Source organism: Marmota marmota, unplaced genomic scaffold (assembly GCF_001458135.2).
Source record: "Marmota marmota marmota unplaced genomic scaffold, marMar, whole genome shotgun sequence".
In the NCBI taxonomy this organism is placed as follows: domain Eukaryota; kingdom Metazoa; phylum Chordata; class Mammalia; order Rodentia; family Sciuridae; genus Marmota; species Marmota marmota.
In genome coordinates, this window is record NW_026000241.1 from 24,755,778 (window position 1) to 24,778,129 (window position 22,352).

Consider the following 22,352-nt stretch of genomic DNA (forward strand, 5'->3'; position numbering starts at 1 on the left):
GAAATAAAATGCCCCCAAAGCATCGAGGGAGATAAAAAGTAGAAAGTGAAAGCTTAAATATTCAAAATGGTGAAAAAGTTGAAGCTTACTTGAACAATCTACATCAAAAATATTCAATTTTTTCCCCTTTTTAGCAGAAATTTCACATAGGGAGGTAATATGACATAGGCACAGATTCTGCAAACCTGGATGCCTAGATTCAAATCTCAGCCTCACTATTTAGAAGCTGACCTCAAACAAGTTATGGAAGCTCTTTGAACCTCAGTATCCTTTCCTGTAAAATGGGGATGAATATAATAATAATATAAAAATAATAAAATATATCAAATTTAAGTAATACCTGTGTCATGGAGTTATAGTGAGGATCAAGTTAAATTAAAAAAGTATCTGGCCATTAGTAGGAGCTCAGCATAAGTAAATTCTTGTCATATTAGAAGAAGAGTTCTGGCTACCCTGAGGTTTCAGAACTCCTGAATAATTTTTGAATCTAAATAAATCATAGTTCTATCACTCAGTAAGATGAACAAAAGTTAAAGCTCTTACAGTTAAATGAGACTTGACATCTCTTCCATTTGGAAAAATGCTCACTTTAGTTGTGCTTATGTTGTTACCTGAGCAAATTATTTCCTGTATCAATTATCAGACTTTCCCTTAGTCTTAGTCTCCTGGGATAAAGCTAATCCCCATGCAGGTAGAATTTCATTTAAAATGGTTTCTGAGAAGCTCATAAGATCAAGACAAAAAATGTGCGGAGTCATTTGCTTCTAAAAGCCTCTCCCAGGACAGGTAAGTTCATGTACAGGCCAAACTTCTCCTTCCATTAGCAACTGTGATGGGGTGAACTCTGATGGAAGTCTCTCAGAAGCTTGACACTGAGTTGAGGACTCCTCCCAGGGCAGCCCATCGCTCCACCCCAGAGCTGAGCAGGCGTGACCCTTGTCACAGCAGGCTTGGCAAGAGCAAAGGCAGCAGAGCTGTGGTGCTGTGGGGAGGGAACAGGGAGCACCTTTAAACTTGGCTTTGAAAATGAACTGCAAGGACTCACACCTTCAGGCCTCCCCTTCAACTGCAGCCTGATCTCTTTTCTCCCTCCAGAGGGGCAGGGAACTCCCAGGTCTCCACATAGATTGATACATTCAAGTAGAAACTGGTCAGCCGTGCTCTTGGCAGCATGGGGTAGGTTAAGGTGCTGCTGGTATATTCATACCAACCATCAATACAGGTCCTCCGCTCTAATGTATTTTCATACAGGCAGCCACATGCCATAGTCAGATCTTTGTGGTCTTTCACTAATTCTGCCTCCCTATAAGAATTTATTTTTCTTGCCAGCACATATGTACTCTTCTTGCCTTATGGATGATTGGAGTCTCTCAATCAGAAAACTCACCCATCAGGTAGTTCATGTTTGGACTCATGAACATGGACAAACACAGCCCTGACCTCACCAGCCAGTTTGCGCTGTAAGCAATGCTCCTGAATCTCAGTATGGCCATACGCAAAGCAGCCAGTTATTACAAGAAGCAGAGCATCTATCAAAAACCTAGACACTTAGGAATTTACTTTTAAGTCTCATTTTTATCATTAAGAAATTGACCTATTTTCACTGCGATTGAAGTCATAATTGCCAATAAAGTGTGACTGAGAAGATTAGACCAAATATCAGACTTCCTATAATTCATCTATTTCAGGTCCACCCACCAGCTCTGATTTGGAGGAAGGAATAACGTATGAGCAGATGCAGGTGAGGTTTTTGCAGTGCTTCTGAATGATTTTATTTTGTTCCTTTTAATTTGATACTAACCTGATTTTTTTTTTCAATTTTAGAGTGTGATTGAAGAAGTCCTAGAGGAAAGTGGCTATTACAATTTTACATCTAACAGGTGAGATCTAGAGTTTGATTTCAAATGTGAAAGATGAAATGAGATCATCAGATATTAGATGTGGGTTTTCTCTAGCCTTCATTTCAGAAGTTTTTTTTTTTTCTTTTTGAACCTCTATTTTAGATATTTGTATAAAATATCTTTGCCAAGACTAAATACCTACACAGGTAAAATACATGTTGCATATCTTCTGTATGGACACAGCTCCTGTGTTCTCTTTTGAATCAAAAAGTGATCTTCCTAGTAGATGACTTATATAAGAATAACAAATATAATTGAGTGGAAAAGCATTTCTAGATTTTTAAAATTAATATTTGTCTCATTCTATAGAAGAGCTAGAAACCCGAGTTTCCATCATTTTGAAATCTACCATTATTTGCATAAAAGACTAGGTGTGGGAAATGCAACTAAATAAAGAATCCCTTCAGGTACATTTAAGATGGGTTTAAATGCAGTCCCTCTGTGTTTTGTTTTACCATTTGCTCGCTCTAAATAAGAGACGTCAGTTTACTGGGACTGTCCTCCACCAGAAAGGGACTGCATATTATCTTAATATAATCATTATTTGTTCTCTTAAAATACACTCCATTATATCAATTTAAATATAGTCCTGAATTCCTGTAGTTTTACTATTAGGCACAGCGTTGATGCAACAATTTGGGTACAGTTAGTTTATTTGAGAGGTGATTCCGGGAAACCCTAGTATGGGATAAAGAAGTTATTTAATACAGGTGTCATTATCAAGCAGGTTTTCATTGGCTGGTGCTCAATCCCGTGGAAGAAATCCGAGAGCCAATGCAGAAAGAGAACAGATGTCAGAGTTTTCCCACTCCCAGGGTGAGGGAGTTGGGGTATTTATTCTCCAGTTTCCACCAGTCATTGTTTGAGGCCTTTCCCAGGAAGTGTGGATTCCCTGGTGTTTCTGGCCTTTTTAAAGGTGGTCAAAGAAAGGTGTAGAGGCCAGAGAAATCCTCAAGGAGAGAAATCAGGTACTGGTCACTAGGGATTCAGCCAGTATGTTTTGAAGTGGCATGGATGAGAGGGTATGGACAGTGACAATATCTACCCTACTGAGCTTCTCTTGACTTTCCAAGGACCTGCCCATAGCTGAATCATCAGATTGATCACAAGCATCCACATACACAGCCCAAGTGGCTCAGTGTTGTTTTATGAGGCACTGTCCTTTGATACCAGGGGTGCTTTATCATAGAACTACATCCCCAGTCATTTTTTTAAAATTTTGAGACAGGGTCTCACTAAGTTGCCCAGGCTGACCTTGAACTTGGGATCCTCCTGCCTCAGCCTCCCAAGCAGCTGGGATTACAGGTGTGGGCCACTGTGCTGGCTAGTAAAGCTATTTAGTGGTATCTAAATTATTTGTGGTATCTAAATTATTTTAGAAGTTTCCCTTAAAGATAACTAGTAACCATGATAAGAGAAGGAGGGCCCCCGGAACATCTGGTTACAGTAATTACCAGGAAATTAGATTTTCTTTAAGGTTAGTTCAGTCACCAGTATTTATTTTTCTTCTCTCATTTCAGTGAGGTTTTCTTATGAATCACACATGAGATTATTCAACTACTTGCTCTTTTAGCTCGATAATATATTTCCAAAATACACTCTTCGTAAATTTAGTTCTGTTGTGATTTGTAACTACAGAGAAATGATGAGTAATTCTCATCTTCCAAAGATTTATTGTTAATAGAAATTACCATCTCTGAAATCACTCTTCTTCCAACACCCCTGGAGAGGTTTCTGGATTTTCCCTTTCTGCTGGAGGGCAGACTTTATCCAGTCTTCTGTGGATAACATGAATGTCTCTGTTTTCCAACACTCAGCATCCTATTATTTCAAGTGCCCTTGGCTTGTAGTGGGGTAAAGGTGACTGTTGTCATTTTATCTGCATTTCCTCAGCGACTCAGATCAAGGGCAAGAAATGTTCTCATATTTTTGCAGAAAATCAACTAAACACTAATGAAAAACTAGGTGTGTAAATTTAAGGAAGCTCTTATAAGAGCTCTTATTTGCTCCTTTAAACACTGTCTTTTTTGTAATAACAACAAAAAACAACAAATATATCACTCTTTTTTTAGTTTGACTCTCATTAAGTCTTTAAAAAATCTAGTTCTGGAGATATATTACTTTCTTAAAAGGTGTTGCAAATTTCCTTATGAGGAACAGATAATAAGATTCCTAATAACAAAGGCAAAAAACTGTTCATAGTCACATTTAGAATTTTAAATAGAATATGAAGGCACATTTGAGCAGTGAAGTTCAAATAGCACAAATTGGACAGGACATCAAAAATTTTATAAGATTCCCCAAAAGAATATGAATCATTTAAAAATCCACATTAGTATGTATAATTAGTATATGTTAAAAATAGATATTAATTTTTTTAAAATCCATGAGTTCATGATATTCACTTTTTTGGTTTCTTTTTTTTTTAATATCTTTTTTTTTTTTTTTTTTTTGTGGACACAATATCTTTATTTTACTTTTATGTGGTGCTGAGAATCGAACCCAGTGCCTCATGCATGCTAGGTGAGCACCCAGCCCCACTTTTTTGGTTTCTAATAGCAATGATAGATCTTGGGGAAAAAACTTCAGTTTAATGGTAAGCAAGAGCCCTTGGTGTCCCCCAAACCACTACTAGTTTACAGGTATCCCAGATAAATTCTCTCTCTCTCTCTCTCTCTCTCTCTCTCTCTCTCTCTCTCTCTCTCTCTTTGGTACTGGGGATTGAACTCGGGGCCACTCACCTACTGGACCACATCTTCAGCCTTATTTTGTATTTTATTTAGAGACAGTGTCTCACTGAGTTGCTTAGCACCTTGCTTTTGCTGAGGCTGGCTTTGAATTTACAATCTTCCTGACTCAGCCTCCCAAGCCTCTGGGATTATGGGTGTGTGCCACCCAAATCAATTCTTAAGAGATAGTTCAGGCTTCACTTAGAAGTACCTAATAATGTACAATCCAGAAACATGCATTACTCCAAATATAAATCAAAATAGTGGGTGCTGTCATGATCTTTTCAGTCAAAAGGTGGAGAACGTTAAATGTCTCAGGACATATAGAAATATGTAGATTCTGTATTTAGAATCACTGGAGTATATTTTTCCTAAATAAAGTTTCCATGGAATAACCAATATTACCAAAGATATCACATATTCCATGAAAAATAAAGTCTCATGACCAAATATATTTTGGAAACTTGGAATGTAGAAGTTTCCATTTTTGGAGAATATTGATCCTCATTACTCTATTAAAGACCTGAGGCATCCTATAGGAAAGACACCTGATGACCTTGTTTGTTTACTCCGGTGTTTTCCTCCTCATTTGCATAGAACACAAGTTGAGAAAAGCTGTGCCAGTTGGGAATGGTTTTACTCCTCCACCAGGGTCTACCCAGATGTGCTGTTCTTCACATTGTCATTGTTAACATCTTAATTGTCGTCATCATCATCATCATCATCATCAAAAAACATTGTTAAATCATCTTGGTTAAGCACCATCCGGAGAGAGCAACATACATAATAACTTTTATTATTCAAGTTTGCAATTTAAGCTTATACACAGATTATCCAGCCAAACCCCAAACCGTTAATGGTGATGTGGCACATTTTTCAGCTTAGACTGTAGGGCTTATATTTAATTAGGGAAAAGAATAGAGAGGTGCCGTTCTCAGACTGCAAGTCTCAGGGTGAAGTCACTATCTGTCTGTTAGCTATCTTTGGGGAAGACTTCTGGAACTACTCAAATAAATGATGGGGAGACTGCTTTGGCAGTTGGTTAGAAAGAATATCTTAGATACAAAATATTGCATTAGGAAAAGACAATGGTAATAGAAATGGAAGTAGCAGCAAGGACCCCCTGACCAAAATGAGGGATTCCTTATTTCTGGGATTCTGGAAAGGGCAATGAGGACAGAGTTGAGAGGCAGAAGCAATGTGAAGAAAATGAAAGAAGGCCCAAACAGGCTCGGCCAGCCTCATAACTGTTTCCAAGACAGGGCCTCTTCCAGATCATTGGCTGGGCTGTACGATTAATGATATTTTACATTCGTAGACATTTAGTTTCCTTACCAGAAGGCTATATCTTAGTGATACCGGCTTTGAAAATCAGAATCAGGTCCTCCTCCCCTCCTGTGTTGAATATGAAACACCTGAGAAATGCCGAGGCAAGGGTAGAAAGCAAAATTTTAAGAGACAGAAATGGGGGAGGGGGAGACTCTTCCAGAGAAGAGGGGACCCAGAGCTGGTGTTTGTGTATGGGAGTGGGGATGCATTTCCCCTTTACAGATTTAGGTTTCCTTTTTTCTCATGCCCCCTCTTCCTCTTATCTTGCCTACATGACCAAAAGGCAGGAAAAGAGCTTCTCAGGGAGTGATTGCTTGTGTTGGCAAGTGTGATCCTTCCCCTCCCCAGAGGTGTTAGCCACCCACCCACTGATGGGGAAGTGCCATCACCCCATTTCTTTTTCCTTGAAAATCAGCGACCTGTCCTTTGCCTCATTCTCACTAGTAGGCCTCAATTTCACCCTTGTTTGTAAAACTGTGAGTTCTGTGATTGACTAGATGGCAAGCCTCTCTTCTTTTTAAATATACTTAGATGCATACTGACATTATGTTTTTTAAATAAGAAATATTGCATTGGGAAATACATTCAAGAGGAAAAAAAATCTACATTGAATCGGCTTACATTTCTTTATTTCTTCATGACTGATGAACATGTAAAATGGTCATTTGAATGCACACAGCATTCAAATGTACAAGCTACTTGGAATTGGCGTTTATTTTTCCACTCTAGAGTATTTTTAATTCCTACTGAATTCATAATTTGAGAAAGACCCTGTTAGCACTGAGCTTCAGTAAAAGACAGCTTTTTATAAATGTTCCCATCCTGATAATATACTTTTTAAAATTTATTGTGATTTATTTACTTATGTGCCTTATAGCTTTTGAAACTGAATGTGTGAACTAAATATTTGTGTTTACAGAGAACTCTTTCTATTTGGGAATCTTCTAGGTATCACTCCTATCCTTGGGGGACGAAGAATCACCCAACCAAAAGATGAAAATGTTGCACTTTGAATGAACTTACTTTTCCCAGTAAAGTTCAAGTTCTGGACATCAGCCACTACAACAAGATGCTGAAGACTGGATTTTGCTAGAAGGGTGTGGAAGGGGAGAGACCAAAATGCCATGGGGCCAGGAGCACCTTTCTTCTGCAGGGCCTGTGTGGGATGTATGATAGCTATAGCTCTTGGGTAGGGGGCTCCATTCCCAGTACGTATTATATACAAGATGACAGGGCTGTCAATGTTGCTCCTGGAAGAAAATGCTGCAAAAGTCATCTGTGTGGGGGAACCCCCTGTCACAGACAGAACTTTCCTCTGAGTTGGAAAAAAAAAAATGGCATATTTTTCAAAGGAACATTTTATACTCAGGATGGCTGAAACTATGTTGAAAGGCATCTAGCCTTTCATATATAAAAAATAATTTTAGATAAACAAAACTATAGGACCTAGAATGATATATTGGGTGATTGATTCACGGTATCCTCTAATTTTTTTTAATCTTAAAAAAGAAATTTAAAATATGTGATTTTTTTTTAATGAAAGAATTTGTTTTCTCTTAACCACTTGGGTGCTAGTGGTCTTGAGCCATGACACAGTGTAGACAGTATTTAAAAACCTTGCACAGCACCTGGACATAATGCAAATTGTCAGATTTCAGTTAGAGTAATAGAATACGTGGATGTATTGGTGTGTGCATATGTATATAGATCTAGGGGAGGGAGGGAGGGAGGTTTTGATTAGACTAATGCTTTGCTGCTAATCAAACTTATAGTGTTTTTAGAGCACTTTGAGGAGTTCATAGAATCTATGAAGCAGATGCAATATTTCTAAGTCCCTTTTACTAAAATTATCTGCATTTTAAATAAATGTTTATTGTTTGATAATTTGAAATGAAAACAAGTTATATAATAAACACAAATTCCTTCTCTACTCCTTGAAACTGCCCAAAGAAAGAAAAATCAGAATGCCAAACAGTGTCCCATCTCTATGTAGGAAGAATTTATGATGAGAGTTTAATCTCATTGAGTTAAAACTCCTTCTCTGCAGCTGGCTTAAAATTTTGTTGTAATGTCAAGAAATCCCATATTGCCAAATCAAATTGCACTTCTACCTACTTAAAGTACAATCCATTCTATATAATTAGTAATCTGGAAGCTGAAATTGTACTTTTTATTTACTTGAGTTGTGTTCTCTTTAACTGCACTGATATATTTTTAGTATGATTGAATAGTATGATTTTGTATGATTGTTCAATGTATTTACAGTTGTTGAAACCTAATCTGACCTTTTGGATATGTAAAATCGCCTAATGGAAATCTATACTATTTTTCAATTAGTATGTTTAACACTTAAATTATGTTCAAATGCCTTTTAATCATGCAGCAGTGCCTTTGAAAATTGCCAACAAAATCTTTTTTTGTCAAGCCAAATTAATAACTAAAACACTAATTTTTAAATAGTAGATAAAAATACGGCAACAAAAACTTTCAATTTCAGCTTTCAAACTAATTCCATCCATATGTGAAATACACATGGAAAACACAAATTTTAATGATTTGCCCAGGCAAATTTTTATATGTTTCAACTTAATGTGACCCTTTATTATCATTCTTTTTATTTTTTAATATGTGGGAAGGGGCACATTTCATTTTACAGGAGGCACAGGCCTAGAGGGGCATAAATTCTAATTGTCACAGAAGCTGTGGGGTCAAAGTTTAAGCAATCAGGTTCTTACTTGAATGGCAATATATGCAAACACAGTTTAGAAAAGAATAGTATTCAGAAATCAGACCTTGGTGAGAGAAACACATGATTCATTTAAGGTGTTTTAAAATGCATGCAGTTGACCTTATTGATTAGAAAGGGAGCAATATGTTTCTTTTAGGCCACAGGTATTCCATTTATTATGCTAGAAGCCTGTCAGAGTTAACACAAATAAGTGAATAAATGTCTTTTTCAACAGGGTTTCAGGCTCATCAACCATGCTGATAGATGTACTGTTTTGCTAAAATAATGAATGTGCTCTGTTTGAATTTTCCCTTAAGCTACCACAATGACTGCATTCACATTTTCCCAGTTGCATGACCAGGTCTCTAAGAATATTGGGCACTGGCAAGGGGACCATTTGCACATGGAGCCACATCCTCATGTTCCAACCTTCAGCCAAGAAGCATCTCCCCTCATAATAAAGCAAGAATGGTCATTTCCTTTGATCCACAGAACGGTCTTCTGGTGCAAAGAAGTTGTTACTTGAGCTTACTTAATAGGCTTCATAATCTTTTCTTGATTGCATTTAGTTTTTTTTTTTCCTCTCATATAATTTTTAATGATTTGTTGTGCAGTGAAATCCCTGTGAATTCATTAAATCTCTCTAATTCCCAGTGACCAAATACTTGCAGGGGATAGAATTTGAATCAGTCTCTTCAGATAAGTTTTGATACACAAATGCTTCTGTTAATTATGTTTTGATCCACCAGCTCTATCTGATTGTCTGTGCTTGAAACCTTAATTTGCTTTTTAAAAGCAAAATGTTCCGTTCTCAGGGAACTGCCTGCAGCAGGATATGTGCTTGCTGGTTTCTAACTTTGTCTTGTTCCACATGTGTAGTCCTTAAATGGAGATCTCAGGAATACTGAGTGACATGGACACTTGGGCCCACTGCCTGTGGATGAATGTCAAGAAACCGGGAGAAATGCTGCTGGTGTGGCACTGGGCAGTGTGCCCAGTGTGGGCATTCTAAAACAGAGCCTAATTAAGAAATGCTATTATAAAATATACTCAAATGATATAATTAATTAAGAGTTAAGGTCTTCCAAATAGTACCATCTCTAACTCATTAAATACTATGAAATTTTGATATTCACAAGCAACACAGGACTGGTAGATTATGTACAATTCCTGCAATGCCATCAATTAATTGCCACTCATATTTAAGATATGTGAAGACAATAATGTTTATTGGTCAGTCAATTCTATCAGTGTTAATATGAATAGCACCCACATTGCTCTTTTTGATTTGCTAAGTTGCAAAATTTGTTTATTGCTTTTTCTCTCTTTCTGGAGGATATGTTGGGAGAATGATGAAGAATCAGGCACAGTAAATATGCTGGGTTCCTATAGGAATGCCTTCAGCTTTTGTCTGAAGGCAGGAAAATTTTTTCTAAAGGAACTTTCATTGTTTACCTTTGTTTTTCTGTTTGTTTGTTTGTCTGGTGGTGGTATTCACGAGCATCGGATCAACTGGACAGGCAACACAAAGCAAACTGGGCTGAAATAGCTTCCCAGTACCCTAGAGATACAGCTACAAGGGGCTCCTAAGCAAGGAAAGCTTAGGACTTGTCTTCTAGGTAGAATTCTGTCCAAACATGAAATGCTTCCTGTTCAACAACTAAATGTGATAATAAGTGTATTTTGTGTATACCTTTATGATATTGTTCAGATTGTATTAATTATCCTGTGATGGAAAGTGAGATAATTTTGGACAGATTATTTTTCCAATATTGAAATGTGCTGCTGATGTATGCTTACCCTTGAATGCTGTTTTTCATATTGATGGGAAGACTCAAATGTCTCAGGGAAACAACTTTGTGATGAAGTCATTCTTATGTGTGTCATTACAGTTAAATTGCACATTGTAAAAAATGACTGTTATGGTTGATCACAGTCCTGCTATGATGTTACTTCAAGATTTGCCGGAGGGACAGGAAGGATTTTATGATTTTGATGGGGTGACGGATGGATATTGCCAACGTACATGTCCTGTGGGTCCATGGGCAGTGGTGGTTATTAAAAATGAAGATCACACACCCTAAAGTCACAGTAGATGAGGATGTACTAGGTGGTTTTTTTTCACTATACATATGCAGCATTTGACTAATCACATAAAAAATTCTTAAATATGTATAGTCCATGATTGTATCCTGAAAGTAGATGAACTCCACTGTAATGGAATCTGAATGTGACTCCTCTAACGAGTGAGAAGCTGCCCTTTTTCTTTATTATTATAATGTGAAGGTTTCTTTGCGTTGTATCCAGCTACTATGTTTAAAATAACAAAAGCATGCTGTAGCAATTATTCAACTGTTTAAATATTGTTATTTGGAGATAGCTTACCTTTGTTTCCCCTGAACAAAGACAGAGCTTTATCTTTATAGAAAATTGTGGCTAACTTGCCATTTTGACAAACAACGAAGAAGTCTGGGTGGAAGCTTGAAACTTTTGCAGATATGTGAAGAACTGTTCTGCAAAGTAAATAGAGACAGGTGTGTACCAGAAATAACAAACTGAGAGGAAGAAATGCTTTAAGGCCACAATACTTTTAAATCAGACTATGAAGGTTACTTATAAAATGATATTCTTAACCCATGATTTAGTTCCTACTTTTCAAGTTCCATTAGAGTCAGGATTCTAAAAAAGAACATAAGGCTTGTGAATGGCTGTTAAGGTTTAGCAAAAACCCTCTTCTCCCTGTTCTCTGTGTTTACTCCATACTCTAGTGAATTGGGAGGAAATGGAGCTGGCGTAGAGTTCCTTGTGTCATGAGAGAACATGTAAAGTGTTTGTTTGTATGAGCACAGCATTACTTTGGCACTGAGGGAAGTGAATAAACATTAGGACTCAGAAAGAAAATCCCAAGTTGTTAAAGAAAAAAGATCTTCCAAGGAAATGGGATAAATCCCAAATAAAAACTGTGCTTTGAAGTGATTCCACCAGGTCTAGCAATGCCCAGCAAGCCATTCACTGAGAGGAGCAATTGGCAAGGTCAAGTTAGTTTCTGGGTAGTTCCAGAAACTTGGGTGATTCCTGCTGCTGAGTCTCCTGGAAGCAGCTGGCCAGATCCTAGCAAGTTGACCACTTAGAACAATAGCAGAAGCACCCCCAAGACTCCCCAGGAACATGTTGGTGGAAGGCTTAAGACAGGGTCCTCTGAGGCATTCTAAAAACATCACATACCTCCAAGAAGCAGTTGTTACTGTTTTGTTTGTTTCAGTGCTGGGGATTGAAGCCAGGGCATGGAGCATGCTAAGTACATGGTCTTCCACTAACCTAATCCTCCAGCTCCCCCACCTGCCAAGTGCAGTCTTATCTGCCTTTAAGTAAATGTGGGTCTTCCCTGGGGGCTGTTTTCTTCTCAGTCTTGCAACCATAGCCTCAGGCTTATTTTGTCTGACAATGGAAATTTTATAAGAAATATATGTGAAATTTAAATGGACAAATGCAGGCAGATTTGAATATGCTTGCATTAAGCTAGATTAAAAAAGAAACACTGCAAGGTACACCAGTTGATAATTAGTACACCCGTTGATAATTAGGCCATGGAAAAATTTCATCATTTTACTCTTCCAAACTGGGAAACAAAAAACACATAAAAGAAAAATCTTTTGAGGGCATTTTGCTTACTGACATTTAGTGGATCAAGACTGAATTATAGTGCTTCCTGTATTTTGTTGTTCCCAGTGGGCTGTTGGTGAGGATCAAAAAGAATGGAGCCATCCTCTGAGAGGAAGCAAAGCCCCTAATCTCATGTTGCCCAGAGCAGCATCTGTTTTCTGGATGGCCCTGGGTCCAAGACAAAAAGACTTGTCCCTGCAGAATGCAAAGACACTCTCAATGTGCCTTCCTCCACTTTAGTCTCTAAGATGGTATTTTTGTTGTTGTTGTTGTTGTTTCACCAGCACCTCCTAGCCAGATCCCTCCTGTCCTGCAAACCCTCAACCCCACTCCCATCTAAGGAACAGACTATTAATTATGTTTCCTACAGGTCACCTGTGTGTTTTCAGATGGTGTGTTTGTAATTCTATAATGGTGTGCATGGGCATGGAAGGCAGGGGGTGATATACTTCTCTGCACAGGATTCCTGATCGTATCAAACCTCCCGACTCTCCTACTTGAACAGTTGATTTTAACTTGACCAGAGTTGGAGACCCTGAAGAGAAAAGAAAGGAAATGCCTCTATATAAGGATGCAAAAGATGCAAGCAACTGTTATTTTTGCTATTCCTTAAATATGCTCTGTAAATGCTAAAGAAAATTAAAAATGTATTTTCAAGTTACTGGAAAATAATTCCTCTTTTATCAAGAGTTTATAGTAATGCTCCTCTCCTTTCTCTCAATGTCTTCCCCAATCTCTCTTATTATGTTTTTAAGTCTTTTTTGGGGGGAGGAGAGATGGGCAGGGGAACCAGGGATTGAATCCAGGGGTACTTAACCACTGAGCCACACCTTCAGCCCTTTTTATATTTTATTTTTGAGATAGGGTCTCGCTAAATTGCTTAGGGTCTGACTAAGTTGTTGAAGCTGGCTTTGAACTTGCAATCCTCGTGCCTCAGCCTCCTGAGCTGCTGGAACTTCAAGGGGGAAACATCATACCTGCTATGTTTTTAAGCCTTTGATTTAAAAAAAAAATCGAATAGGCAATCATATATGCATGTAAACTCTGAATGTGTCCCTCAGCTTTAATTGATGGGTTCTGGTAGTAATTATCTATTGCTAAAAATGTTCCATAACAAAGCACCTCAAAACTTAGTGGCAAAGTGACAACACTTACTATTTATAGTCTGTGGGTTGTCTGGCTATTCTGCCCATCTGATCTTGGCTTTGCTGATACCTGGTAGGATCCCTTGTGTGTCTGTGGTTAGCTTGCAGGATGGCTGGAGTCTGACGGATCCAAAATGGAGCCAGAGCAGACAAATGTCTCTCACATCTCTCCTCCTCCCAACATTCCTCACATCCCTCCAGCAACCTACCCCAGATGTGTTTTTGTGGCAGTTTCAAGAGTTGAAAAGAGAATGCAGAACTACTCTGTCAAGCCATGGCTTGGGTTCCTAGTTCTCCCCATTCCCATTGACCACAGTAAATCACATGGTGAAACCCAGCATTAGTGTGGGAAGATGTAACAGGTTTTTATTCTTGGGTAAAAAATTGCTATAAACTGAGCAGTTGGAAACAACCCACATTATCATGATTTCTGTTAAGTTGGGAGTTTGAGCAGTTGGGTTAGTTCCCTGCTCAGGGCCTCACAGGCTGCAATCAAAATGTTGGCAGGAGCTGGGTCTCATCTCAACTTGGATTTGACTTCTGAGGTTAGTTCCTGTGTCTGTGTAAGGCCCTGGGGGGGACAGGAAATGTCACATTTCTGAACAAACTGAGTCAGGGGGTTGAAGGCCTGCTGGTCAGTGTAGGTAATGAATGATGAGGGTCCAGAGAGGAGGATGGCTGGTTTTCACTAGGTTGCTAACAGCCAACCTCTGGGATTGCACTTCCCAGCTCAACAGGTTGCTAAGACCTCTGCATCTGGATCAATTACCCCCTGTGGGGCTCCTTCCTGGCCTTAGGCATGTACACGGAGAAGAAAGAGAAGGTGAGGGATTCAGGAAGTCTATAAAAGAGCAAGACACACCCCCTCCCTTGGGCACACAGCTCTGGGTCCCACTTCTTTTTCTTAAATAAAACTTGCTTTCTGTCTTGGGTGTTTAATCTTCAACACTGGGGAAATGAGAACATGAACCTGATCTAAGGCCAGCATCAGTTTGTAGGACTGAGATCCTCTTCCTTTGGTGTTTGGCCCTGTCCATAGGAAATTCATATGGAGGCAGCTCACTGCTTCAAGGCCCATAGAGCAGTCTCTTTCTCTCCAGTCTGCTAAGATAGAGTCTTACAATGGAACCAAGTGAGTGACAGCCATCATCCTTGCCATATTCTAATGGTTATAAGCAAGTCTCTCCCAACACTAGACCTAAGATGTTACACAAGGGCATGGGTCATTAAGATCACCTTAGGATGTGTCTGCCCCAGGGTGCAATAGCAAAGGACACAGATACAAGTATACTTGAAAAATTGAAATACCAACTACAATATCACATTACCAAGCCCTGATGGAGGACTCTGCCCACGGTGCTCCAGTGGAGAAGGAATTGTGCAAGGTAGTCTCCTATGAGTGACCTCATGTGGCAGGACCTGAATTCCAGAACATTTCTAGTTTCCATACCAGGATTCTGTCAGATGTTTGCAGCAGCCTGTTTGAAAACCAAATCCAGCCCAGCAAACAGACAAAGCTCAGTCGCTGGCATGAGAAGCAGGAACGGAAGTGATTCTTCTTCTAGAAGCCAGAGGAGCTTTTGGTAGCACCATAGTAAACATCTTTCATGTCTTTAAAACTCAGGTGGTGCAATCTGCTATTCTTATTTTAGCTGCTTATCAAATGGGAACAAATTGACTGCTCTCAGTAATTATGTTTATATGTCAGAAAACAGGAATTAAATGAATTATAGAGTATAGATTGATAGCTACTGGCCACAATCTTAAAAAAATATACATATACCTCATAAGCAATAAATAAAGATGCCTCCCAAATTTAAAGATTCTATCCCTCTTAAGATTGAGCATGTAATTTCATATTCATTTTGCTTTTTATATGAAGATACCTCTATAATGCAAATTTAATTTTTTGTCACACTATAAAGACTAAAAGGTCATGAATTTATATTGTGCATACACCGGTTTTCTCTCTAGAGCCATGCAACGTGGCTACAGACATTTAGTCACCTTGGGTATGTGCAAAAAGTTGTTACATAACCCAGGAAAACAGTTGTTTTCATGAAAATATGGGAATTCATCTGGTGAATTGTTCAAGATTCAAGGGGCAGATAACTTAAAACCTAGAATTTCCTAAATTTATTTGTACATAGTATAATAAGTAAAAATAATTAATAGAGTTTGGGCCAGTGGGTTCCTAGACTTGGATTCAAACTCCAGCTCCCTGATTTTCTACTTGTTGAACCTCAGACCAAGGTTTTCATCTTGGCTTAGCTTTCACATTTGTGTCATGAACATCATAGTAGATTTCACTTTAAAAGACTATGATGGGTCTGGTTTGATGGAAGAATTAAACACTGCAGTAAAGTTGAGTTCAGTTCAATGTCAGCCTATAGCAGACTGTGCCCAGGGCTCCATCAGGTCTCCCAGGTCCTTTGATTACCTCTCTGCACTGGCATCTGATTGCACTTTCTCTCCCAGCACTAGGCATCTGTCTATTTGATGGGCATGGTCCTCAGGTTGCTGGAACTGTCTTTGAATGCTGTCATCAATAATACATGGAAATGTCTGTCACAGAGGCAGCCCTTAACCAGGAACAGGTACACGGGAACAAATGCTCCAGCACTCTCATCCCTAATTGGGACAGTGTCCTTCCATGCCTCAGTTCCCCTGCATCCCTGAGTCAGTCGTCATTCATGGGACTGTGTTGTTAGGCATCCTACCTAGCCTGTCTCCCTACCTATCCCTGTCTTCTCATTGGCTTATCAGTTTTTCTGGCAACACTGCCTAAAAAAAATCCGTCCTGGAACATACTTCCAGGGAACCTCCTAAGGCACTAACATACATGGCCAAATCAATATTAGATTAAAATGTCCGTGACAAGGAGTGCCATCTTTTAATGACACACCACCGAAGGAGATAATTCATTGATTGGGACCACTGTGCTGCATCCTGGTATGGCATCCCCAACAAGCAGGACTGAAAATAGGCAAGATGATATGTTCGTTGGGAGCACACCCTTGGCATGGGGTGTGCTGTCAGTGGAGTGGCAGAGACCAGCTACTAGCATAAAGACAGGAAAAATTTCTACTCCAGGTGCTTCCCAGCCTCTTCAAATGCCAGTGGAGTGGGGGACATTTCTTCCTATCCTGGAGGATAGCCTGCCTCTGTAATTTTACTATTAAATTTTAAATCAAGTGGGGTCAAAATTCCAATGAAACTAGAGGATGTCACAGGACGTGGGAGTGGGAGACCCCTTAAAGAGGGAGGAAATAGTCTTCCTTTGTCTCAGTTCACCAGGAAAAACCAACAGTCTCAGCTTGGGAGAGACCTCCCTGCTATCTGGGATGGAGACAAAGGCTGGTCACTCTTACTTAGACTCCAAAGAGAGGGAATGGTTTCCTCATATGTCCTTGACCAGTTCTGCCATGAGAGAGTATGTTTCTTTCAAATAACCTCAGGTAAAGTAATAAGCATTTGGGGCCTGCTAATTTACTTTAAAAATGCTTTTGAATTATGTTTATTAATCCCACTGTGAACTTTTTAGGTGATTGTATCATAGGCCTTTCCAGGAAATGAATTCTCATGACAAACTTTCAGTGTGAAGTGCATAACAAATGACTATTAATTCTATTCACATGCTTATCAGCATCTTTGGTCAGTTATGCATTAGGAACTATTTTCATTGGAAATATTTTTCATAACAACTATCTCACTTTCTTTCTCTCATTCCCTGCCTGGTTGGGCCTTATCAGTAGGGCCATTAGTGTCCTATCAGTGTTCCACTTTGGAAAGAGGATTCTAAAGTCAGTAGTGCAGAAAGGCAGGGACTGGTGGTACTATGGGTTGGACCTTAAGTGTCCCCCAGTAGCTTGTGAATTGAAGGCTTGGTCCCCAGTGTAGCAATGTTAAGGTAGGGGCTTTGGGAAGTGATTGGATCACAAGGGTTCTGACCCTTCCATTATGCTATAAAACTAGGAGGTGGAGCCCAGTTGGAGAAAGCAGGTCACTCAGGGCTTGCCTTTGGAGGGGATATTTTGTCCCCAGCCCCTTCCTCTCCCCCCCCCCTCTACTTCCTAACTGCCACAAGGTGAGCAGTTCTGCTCTGCCACATGATCCCCACCATGATGCTCTGTCTTACCCCAGCCTCAGAACCAATGGAGCCAATTTCAGGCACTGAAACCTCTGAAACCACACAAGCCAAAATAAATCTGTCCTCCTTTAGGTTTATTTTCTCAGATATTTTGTCACAGTGGCAGAAAGCTGATTAATACAGTTGGTATCAATTTGCTTGCTCCTAAGGTGCCATGAATCAGGGGGAACAACTCTCATTCCAAGCCATGTTTTTGCTCCTAACATGAATCAATGGAATTACCACTGGAAACCCTTGGCTCCTTCTACTCTGTCTACTTGTCCTCTGCCTGCCCCTGTGTAATGCAACACACACACACTCACACAGACACACACACATACACACACACACACACACATTTACTTCACTTTTCTAGGGAGATGAACAGAATCTTCCCAATCCCTTTCCTACTGGTTACCATTTTCATTGCTCAGTGAGTTAGACTGAAGCTTTATTTTGGCCACAGTTACAAATACTTACTCAATTCTTTCATTTCTTTCTCCATTTTATAAAATTCTAGAATTTGGCATGCTTGTTCCTATGCTCTCTTTGACCAACTCTGTGTCTAATAGAAAAAGCATCTTATCTATGTGACACAGTCACCTTGAGAATCAATATTTTTTATGTTACTTAATATGAAAGCTTGTTTCCCTCCTTTATCCTGTTGGCTCCATAACACAGCCTCCAGCGTATTTATAGGGCAATAGTTTTATTTTTTCCCCTGAGAAACAACAGAGGTGAGTTGCTAGCTTTGAAACAAAGATCTGACCTCATTTTTAACTAGTGTTTCTCCTTTACGAGCTTCACAGAGATATCTGGGTTTAAAAACACACACACAGGAGGTCTCTTGGTCACTTAAAGGTTAATCAGATAGATTTAGGGAAGTTCTAGATCTATAGGGAACAGCAGGTTCATGAGGATAACTTGCAGAATTCTCACCTGAGAATCAGCCATCTTGCTTTCCACAGGGGAGGGAGAGGTGTGTGGAATGGCTGCCCTGGTAGGTACTGTGTAAGCCACTTTCCATTAGTCACACCATAGCAGCCACTGTGAGAGGTGATAACTAACACTGTTGTAGAGGTGAAAAAACAGGTCCAGAGGCACTGAACAGCAGACATTAGCTAGTGGTAAAAAACCAAAAATGTCAGCATGAAGAAAGCCTAGATTCTGCATGGCACCAATACCCATGATTTTTTACTCCCATGGGGCAAAAAAACTATTTGCTTATATTATAGAGATAAGACAACTAAAATTATGATATAAAAATCCTCTTATTTTTAAATTGCGTATGGTATCATCTTGCACCTAAATCTTAGCAGCTGTTTTTTAAAATCTATTACTGATGATAACTTAAATAGTGGTAGGGAAAAAAATGTTCTGTTCATTCTTTTCAAAGCACACTAACATTTCAGTAACTTCCGGAGCCTCAGTCTCCCAGAATACTCAAAACCCAGCCCATTTTAAAAATGTTTTCTTTAGGATACAAATTAACATAAAGTGCTTTGATAAGATCTCAAACATATAGTAAGAGGTCAAGTAATATTTCTAACTAGATAGTTTAAGGACCATTCGGGTAGTTTGATTCTAAAAGTAAAATGGACTTAACCAAAAGGTTGTCGGATTGAATGAAGTATTTCCATTCAGAGACAAAGTGAACGCAATATATTAGCTGTGTGACCTAAGGTTACCTGTGACTTAATCACTCTGAACCTCAGTTTTTGAGATTAACAGTGCTTTTCTCATTGTATTATCATAAAGATTAAAGGTGGTAATGCATGCTTGAGAAATCAATAGTTCAACGTGAGGACGAGGAAGCAGTAAGTAAAGAGAAATGATTAATTTTAACCCCTAATTTCCCAAAGGAGAAAGGGGTGTCCTTGATGACTTGCTTGAGTCTGGGTTTCCTCATTTTTGAAATGGTCCAGCTGCCACTTCCTCCTTTGTTGAGAATGTCCAACTGTGACGATGACTGCTCAGGTGCAAGAGGACTGCTGGTACCCAGCATCTCTTCAACTCTTGGTTACAAGTCATAAAATACTAAATAGTTTAAAAAGCAAAGGGAAAAAAATAAAAAAATAAAAAAAATAAAAAGCAAAGGGAATTTTTTAAGCCCACATAATTAACATGTTCAGGTTAGGATAGGTTTGAAGCATTGCTAACTTCAGGGGCTCAGAAAGTACCAGCTGAAGCCCCACTCCTCCCTGTCTCTCTCTGTCTCTGTCTCATGGACCACCTTGGTTGATGGACTTATCATTTAGGCTGGGAGAAGAGGCTGATTGGGTTGGACATGGGTCACATGCCCAACTCTATGCCAGTCACCAGGGCCAGGGACAAGAGATGCCCTTCTTGGAGCCCAAAGTAGAGGAGATCACAGAACACCATGTTTTGAGAGTGAAAAAAGCAACTCTTCTCCAAGGATGACAGTGGGGGAAATGATGAATCTAAGAATAACGAGGAGCTGGGTTTTGGGCAGACACACAGGAGACGCTTATGAACTTGGCTTAGTCTTCTAAGGAAGCACTTGTATCTGACCATTGGCAAGGATTCCTGACCAAATTGTTCCTGCCTCATTATTCCATCACTTCGGTTTGCTTAGAAATGCTTAGATCAATCATCCCTTTAGCAGGGAAGAAACATAATGAGAGCAAGTCAAGGCGACTGGGAGACAATTGTCTACAGAGCTCTTGTGTTTCCTTTGTCAGAGAGCCAACTGGATAAGGGTGGACCAAGCAGCCACACCAAACAAGCTGTAAGAATGGATACATTCATCTCTGTGGTTGGTCCCCAGCTTTTCTGCACGAATACTTGTTAATCCATTCCTTTAGAGTCTTCAACACTCAGCTCACGGGGACATTTTGGTTTCTGTGCAGAGACAGTATTTTTTATTTTATTTTTTTTCCCATTGGGGAGCACATCCAGGGGCACTAAACCACTGAGCCACATCCCAGCCCTTTTTTTGTATTTTATTTAGAGACAGAGTCACTGAGTTACTTAGAGCCTCACTAAGTTGCTGAGATTGGCTTTGAACTCTTGATCCTCCTGCCTCAGCCTCCCAAGCCACTGGGATTACAGGCGTGCGCCACCACACATGGTGAGAGAGATGCCATTCTTGTTTCTCTTCACTAACCCCCTTCATTGGAGCCAGAGCATAACCCAGATTCAGAATTTCTCCCAAATTCTGCCCTGCAGTCTGTACCATTGATCGTTAACCCACAGGTTGAGGGTCCCAAGCCTTGAACCTGACCTTATTAGGGCAGCCAGTGTATTATTGACAAGTTTAGAGCCCAGTGAAAACTCTTCCCCATCTGCAGCTGTTGGGATCAGCTTTACTCCCGCTGGCTCAGGTCAGGTGTGTCAGCCTGAGCCCTTGACACTCATGTGGCTCCCTCTGCCAGCCCTCCATCTAACCTTTCAGGTGTTATTAGCCTGACTCCCAGGCCCTGGGTTGACCGTTGACTCCCATTTGACTGAATCCTAAACAAACTTACTTCCTGGTAGCGAAATTACAGACTGTGCCCTCTCCATTCCCTCTTGGATAATGGTTCACTCACATCATGTTTGCAATGTGAAATTGTCCCCTCTCAGTCCCCAGAGGGCCACCTTTCCTAGTCACTGCTCCAATTCTGTCCGAATGTATCTCCAGCTTGTCAGTGTGTGGCGGTACTGAGCCTGCTTCCATGAGTATGGCTTTGGGGGAAGTGGTCCAGCTGGGGTGGGAATTTTGATGCAAACACAGCAAAGTGGGACTGTCCTGTCTGGGATCCTCTAGTGAGCCAAGAGCATTCACTCCCTCCTTTATTTATTCATACAACAAATGTTCATCACATAGTCCAGTGCTTCTGAAAGTTTAGCATGCATACTGATTACCTTGTGGCTCTCATTAAGATGCAGGATCCAATTCAGTAGGGCTGGGATGGGACCTGAGGTTCTGCTTTTTTAACAAGCATCCGTTTGCTGTGCGTGCTGATGTTTTATAAACTACACTTTGAGTAGCAAGGAACATAGGAACTCAAAAAATATTTGTTGAATGTTAAAGGAATGTTAAAGGAATGAAAACATGAATCAAAGTTTTGAATAAAAGTTTCAGTTTAGATGAGTCAAACTCTTTAGCCTTTGGCAGTTGAGTCTTCCCAATTATCTACGTGTTGGCCTTTGACTCATTTCCCTGGTTTCTTGCTAAGGAAATCAGAGCCAACTTCAGGCTAATATTTCAACTGTTTGACTTTTTAAACCCGTTCTTTCTGAACCATAACCAAATTTTGCAATATTTCTTGTATAAACACTGCTTTGTGTTCTCTCTCTCTCTCTCTCTCTCTCTCTCTCTCTCTCTCACACACACACACACACACACACACACACACACAGAGGCATGCATGCACACACACACTGCCCACTTACTGGTATATTTGGTATATCAAATAACCTGAATTCCCCAACCCTACTAGAAAATGAGATTTTTATGGCATTTCATGTCCATCTAGATTCACCATAACCCCACAGAAACTTAAAACAGGTGGAAAAAGGAAAGTACTAGAATATCCCACTGGAGACAAGGCCTCTCCCCTGACGGCTCCTTAATTTTCTTCCCTCTTGCAGTTCTGGCTGAATCTCTTGGCCAACATGGATTTCTTAGCTGGACAATGCCAGCACTCTTTTGTACCTTAGACAGTTCCCCTTTCAGCTCACAGAGCATTGTGTGGTAGGGTCTGCTCTCTGAAGAAGGAACAC

General features: G+C 39.8%; 1 protein-coding gene across 5 annotated transcripts in view; it reads left to right on the forward strand.

Moving 5' to 3' along the window:
• The window catches only part of Nek10 (NIMA related kinase 10), a 210,725-nt gene extending 197,714 nt beyond the window's left edge, over positions 1–13,011 (forward strand). For all 5 annotated transcript variants that reach the window (XM_015489627.2, XM_048794821.1, XM_048794822.1 and 2 more), the window contains 3 exons: positions 1,689–1,741; positions 1,825–1,880; positions 6,908–13,011. In XM_015489627.2, coding sequence (XP_015345113.1) covers positions 1,689–1,741; positions 1,825–1,880; positions 6,908–6,956 — 158 coding nt within the window. In that variant the 3' untranslated portion in view covers positions 6,957–13,011. The remainder of the gene's footprint in view (positions 1–1,688; positions 1,742–1,824; positions 1,881–6,907) is intronic.
• Positions 13,012–22,352: the final 9,341 nt, after the last annotated feature.